The sequence below is a fragment of the Cyprinodon variegatus genome, unplaced genomic scaffold, assembly GCF_000732505.1.
Source record: "Cyprinodon variegatus isolate N-32 unplaced genomic scaffold, C_variegatus-1.0 Scaffold93, whole genome shotgun sequence".
NCBI classification, from domain to species: domain Eukaryota; kingdom Metazoa; phylum Chordata; class Actinopteri; order Cyprinodontiformes; family Cyprinodontidae; genus Cyprinodon; species Cyprinodon variegatus.
In genome coordinates this window covers 1602677-1608484 of record NW_015150546.1, presented here as the reverse complement: position 1 = coordinate 1608484, position 5808 = coordinate 1602677, and the positions used below count along the sequence as shown (strand labels likewise).

At 39.4% G+C, this 5808-nt stretch overlaps 1 protein-coding gene across 1 annotated transcript; it reads left to right on the top strand.

The window, feature by feature from the left end:
• Positions 1 to 200: 200 nt before the first annotated feature.
• plin2 (perilipin 2) lies at positions 201 to 4370 on the top strand. Its single transcript, XM_015373823.1, has 8 exons — positions 201 to 299; positions 508 to 539; positions 850 to 1045; positions 1550 to 1632; positions 1723 to 2008; positions 2947 to 3125; positions 3250 to 3366; positions 3651 to 4370. The coding sequence occupies exons 2-8, from the start codon at positions 510 to 512 to the stop codon at positions 4077 to 4079; spliced, it is 1320 nt and encodes a 439-aa protein (XP_015229309.1). The 5' UTR covers positions 201 to 299; positions 508 to 509; the 3' UTR covers positions 4080 to 4370.
• Positions 4371 to 5808: the final 1438 nt, after the last annotated feature.

Here is a 5808-nt window from a genome sequence, read left to right as displayed (position 1 = left end):
GATGCTAAAACTAAGTTTGGGGTTTTATTTATCTTTCCTTTATTTTTATTTCTAAACATTTTTCCCTCAGACTTATTTCATGCTACCGAATCGCCATTGCATCTAAAGGAAATCCCCCAGCTCCACTTTCTGAACTTCCACCTTCTTTTCGCCACCTTTGCTCTGGAATCTCGCCCCACAATGCCACGCCTAATCTCGCGATATTATATTTCCAGCGCATAAATACAGCAGCCCCACCGAGCCCGTTCACATCAGCCTTGGAGTCACTGACAGCTGCGAGAAACTTCTTAATAAACACGGTAAATATTTTAGGTGTAATTGCTGAACATTTATTAAGGACTGCCCTCTTAGAAACGGGTCTCTAAGTACCGGAAATACTTTTATAAATGCTCTATTACGGAAGTAACTGCTCATTCCTTATGGTTTCTGTTTCTTCGTCTGTATTTTATCGGGATTAAAGTTGATATCTGAATTCTAAAGTTGTTTTATATACTTTTTTATAAACAGAAATGGCAGCAGTTGAAGTTATGCCAAATCAGGTGAGTTTATTGTTTACTCTTTTACTGTGTAAACTCACCCCTCCGTGTTAAAGGCAAAGGTTTCTATCTATCTATCTATCTATCTATCTATCTATCTATCTATCTATCTATCTATCTATCTATCTATATATATCTATAGATATATTTTACTTTTAATTTGTTTTAAACGAATTAAACAGTAAAATAGAAGGCAAAATAAAGCAAGTTGAGATAGAAAAATGTTAAAAGCTTACTAATAATATCTCAATTATCAGTTTAATTTCTAATTGAGGCAGCTGATTATTAACCTGCTGTCTGTGTGTTTCCTCAGAGTGTGGTGGAGAGAGTAACCAGCCTCCCTTTGGTGAGCTCCACCTACAGCATGGTGTTCAATGTTTACTCCAACACCAAGGACAACCACCCTTACATCAGGAGCGTGTGTGAGGCTGCAGAGCAAGGGGTCCGCACCATCACCTCTGTGGCCCTCACCACCGCCTCGCCCATCATCGGCAAACTGGAGCCTCAAAGTAAGACCCCTGAGCTTACTTCTTCCCCCACCTCTGTCGGCCATTGAATGTGGCGACAGAGATTAGAGGGGCATACTGAATCCCTCGTGGTCGTCATGCTCTGTTCAGAGTCACGTTTCAAGAATTTGAAACAGGAAGGTTGACCCAGACTGCTGACTCTTAATCCACCTCACCTTTCACACAGTTCTGAGTCACAAAATGAGTTCCTCCTCTAGTTCAGTGACCTTGCATACGTTTTTACAATTCTTTATATTTTGTATTTTATTGAAGAAACATATTTGACAAATAGGCTCAACCTGCACCAGCATGTGAAACCTGTCAGATTTTATACAAAATCCCTCGCTTTAATAATGAGCAAGTAACCATCTACTGATATATATTGAATTCTGTGTTTGTAATATGAGAAAGTTTAATAAAGATCAAAAGAAAAGCCAAGATGTCTCAACTTTTTTAAAGCAATTTACTTCAGAAATTCTTATAATAATCCCTTTGTTCTATCTGCAGTTGCCATTGCCAACGACCTGGCCTGCAAAGGTTTGGACAAGATCGAGAAAACCTTGCCAATCCTCCATCAGCCCTCTGAGCAGGTATGGCACCATGCCTAGTTGCACAATAAAGATGAAAAATACAAATCTTGATGACCCATGCCCCATCTTCCTTTTGGCTTTCCACCCCAGATCGTTTCCAGTGCCAAGGATGTGGTAACCTCTGCCAAGGATGTGATGACAGGGAAAGTGTCTGAGGCCAAGGGCACCGTCTCTGACACTCTGAGCACGGTTGTGGAGAAGACCCGGGGTGCGGTACAGGAGGGGATGGACAAGACCAAAGCAGCTGTGAGTGGGAGCGTGAGCACGGTGCTGGACAGCAGAGTGGTGCAACTGGTCAGCAGTGGTGTGGACACAGCCCTCAGTACCTCTGAGAGTCTAGTGGAGCAGTACCTGCCTCTGTCAGAGGAGGAGCTTGGTGAGTCGAAAAGCCATTTACTTACCTTCTTCTAGGAACGTTAAAGTATTTTTGACTTGAATTGCTCTTAAGGGCAGAGACTATGATGAATGAAACAAAAAAATCACAGTTTGTAGCATTACAGCTTAAAACCTGAATTATGTCAGGATTTTACATGTTAGACTAATCAAAATAACACCATTTATGAAAGGTAAGGAAAAACAATGATTTCCAGTGGGTTTTTTTTTATTACAAATAGCAATCATGTTCATCCACCCTTCACTCTGATACAAAGAATCAAAACACAATAAAGTTAATCACCTTTATATATCACCAAATAAGCTAATGAAGGGCTCTCTGGATCCATTCAAAAAATTAAAAGAAAAACAGCAGAACAGGTGCGTAAATGAAGAATTATGTTATAAAATAGGTTTGAAAGCTTTAGAGGTCTCAATTTAGAAAAATGGAACAAGCGCTAAAACTGGAAGCATCATGCTGTGGGAATGTTGTTTCTTTAACAGTAAAAGGAACTAAAAATGAGTAAATCTGGAAGAAATCTCCATTTCTGAAACATTTATCAGGTGTGGTTTAAAAAAACCCCAAAAAACATCACTTATTTTCTATTTAATTAAATGTAAGCAATAAAGCCCAAGCTTGCAGTTAGTTACATAAGTGTTATATGTGGTTCAGCAGCTGAAGTGGTTCCCAGAACATTGTGTCTATCAGATGAAGGGTTTTTAGGGTGGTTACTTGTGTTAGCTTTTTACTTTTTTTCCCCCCCAGCAATAAATAGAAGAGTTGTTCAGACTGATAAGCTGGTACACTGTGATCAGACTTGTCCTTATGCAAAAAATAAAACAAACAAGGCTTTCTAGTTCTAAAAACAACATATGTATTGCGTTGTGGCACTTACAACGTCTAAATATAGCCTGTTTTCGTTTCCCCTCGCCTTGTGACAGAGCTGGAGGCAGAAGCAGTGAAAGGCTTCGACAGTAAAGAGACGAGCCTCTACGTTCGCCTGGGCTGCCTCTCCACCAAGCTCCGAAAGAGAGCGTACACCAGAGCCATGGCCAGGATGCAGGAGGGCAAGGAGCGCAGCATGGGATTCATCTCCGAGCTCAACTCCACTGTTGACTTGGTGAGTCTCTAATGATCACAAACGCACCTACTGTGTGATCCTAAGAGGATCAGTGTGAATTATGACCTTTAAAGTGTTCAGTATCAACATTCTCACTCTAAAATAAAGTCTTTGGTCTTCTTAGATTGAATACGGCAGGAAGAACATCAGCAGTGCTAACCAGATGGTAAACAACAAGCTTAACTCCCTGGTGCCGTGGAAGTCGGGTAGTTCAATCCAAGAGAATGGTCACCATGCAGAGGTAACTAACGGCCAGTACTTTTTCAGCTAAAGAGTGAATTGATTTCCATATCCAGACTTAATAGAGCAATTTAGGATTATTCAAAGTTCCTAAAAACTCCTAAAACAAAAAAGAAGAAGGGGGAAAGGCTACAATAAAGTTTTTAGTTGTGTTTTTGTGAATGTATTTTTGTATATTTTCCTAGTATAACAGTTCCTGTCTCAGCATATTTTTACTAATTTACAAATGTTTGTTTTATCTCTTTGATGCTGAGTGGTTTTTAAATGTGTATCCTCTTGCCGTAGGTAATCGAGTCTCGCACCTTGGTGCTTGCACGTTCCCTCACCCAACAGCTCCAGACGACCTGTCTAGTCCTGGTCTCCGGTTTGAAAGGACTCCCCAACAACATCCAGCAGGAGGCGCTGTCCATTAGCCATTCAGCTGCACAGGTGTACACCAGTTTCAGCCAAGCCAAGGTGCTGGGAGACTTGCCAGACAGCGTGTTAGCCAGTAGCAGGGTCCAGCTAGGCAAGGTGAAGGACTCCCTGGATAACGTAATGGATTACCTGGTCAACAACACGCCGCTCAACTGGCTGGTGGGTCCCTTCTACCCAAGGATGCCCGTTCACCCTGAGTCCTCCTGCCGCCGACAGCCTGTAAATCAAAATTCCCAGTTCAACGAGCTGCGAACCAAAGAGCCCATGGAGGTGGAGATGGAGTCACTACATTCCTAATAATACTTCAACCTAGCTTTCATTTCAGAGTTGAAATAATTTTACTTCCTTGTATTTTAGTAATACTGAATTCCTTTTGCCTGAGTATTTAGGTTAAACAAAATGTTCTATTGCTTTTTTATTCTTGCAGAAAATTGTCCTTTTTTTTACCTCCGATAACTGTGTTGACTTGAGAAATCCTTTAGAAAATACAACAGAAGCTTGAATCTGTTTGAATCTTTCCTCCCAGCACATTTAAAAAAGAAACATGAATTAAATGTTTGATTCTGTGCTTATAAGACTGAATGCTTGACCAATAAACATTCATTAAAAATTATTTATGATTTAATTAATGCAAGCAATCCTGCAGGTTGACATGCAGCATGTTATAACCACTAGTTTACATTATTTCAGTATATAGACCAAAAATCACAGTCATACCTTTTTCATTAGTATTTACCAATAGAATACAGATCTTGTAATTTTAAGATAATCCTGTCCATAAACCAACACTTTTATTTGATAGAATGTTTTAATTAAAATCCTTCTTACTCAAAATCAATTATTTAATACTAGATGTGGTTATTGTAACTTATCAGTCCCAAAGCATACCATCTTAAACCCTAAAGATATGTTAAAAAACGTTTCTGCTGCTCATCTAAAATCTGTACCTGGATTTATTAGACACCCCTACGGTCCGGTGCAAATTACTGATGCCCTCCCCTTTAAAACAAAAACTGCAACAAGACTGAAATGAACGTCAGTTAAATAGAACGGTAAAAAAAACCCTCATTAAATAGGACTGAAATAGTCTACCCTTAATATATTTAAGGCAAACCAGTCCTGTAACTGGCAGAGAGACTTCTGCTCCTCTCAGCAGATATTTTGACTCCTCACAAGCAAACTGCTCCAGTTATACCAGACGCCATGTTTTCGCTGCTTCCATAGATGCTCAGTAGGATTTGAATCAGGAAACTTTGGGGGTGTTGGCCTAGTGGTTAGAGCAGGTTGAGAAGGTTGCAAGTACCCGGTTCAATCCCCACAGCCTCCACTCTGGGTCTCTGAGCAAGACCCTTAACCCCACATGGCTTCCCAAAGGGACGGGTTAAATGCAGAGAGTGAATTTCCTTGCTTTGTACTTGACAACGTAATGTCAATAAAGTGGAATTCTATTCCACTTATAAAAGGACACTTCAGAAAAGTTTAATGATTTCCTGAGATTCTCTTCAGATAATTTGTGTTTTTCCATTAACGCAAAGGGTACCAACAATTTAGTTCAAGAGTTTGAGGATGAACATTAGCCAGCACTGAAATTAAGCAGATATGTATATCCCTCCTCAGTCTAGTACAAATCACATCTTAGCTTTTTGTTCTCATAGTAGCTTCATCTGGTCTGTTCTTCTGTGAATCCATGCTGGATTGAAATATCAGCTTTGCTGCCTCCATCAACATCAATTTACAGATGGGTCTGTTTTTTTCCAGTGTAGACCCGTTTTACAGTGACCATGTTTAAAAATAAACTATATGTATAGGCTTTTAAATTTTGTACAAAAGAAGCTGTCACAAAATCTTTTATTTTCTAAGATCTGAAGTATGAAGAGGTAGCAGTTAAAAGACAACATTGATGTTAAAAAAAAAAAAAAAAACGATTTAGAAAAGAAACAAGTTTTGATGATCATGATAAACTTTATTATATTTATGACATTTTGTTATGATCCCAAAAAAATTAATTCAGGCCCAGCGGGCCAGT

Excerpts from the sequence above, each read along its gene's own strand:
- plin2 (XM_015373823.1), top strand. The coding sequence starts at position 510 with ATGGCAGCAGTTGAAGTTATGCCAAATCAG. Across the intron at positions 1,633-1,722 it reads TCCATCAGCCCTCTGAGCAG|ATCGTTTCCAGTGCCAAGGA; the intron begins GTATGGCACCAT and ends TTTCCACCCCAG. Across the intron at positions 2,009-2,946 it reads TCTGTCAGAGGAGGAGCTTG|AGCTGGAGGCAGAAGCAGTG; the intron begins GTGAGTCGAAAA and ends GCCTTGTGACAG.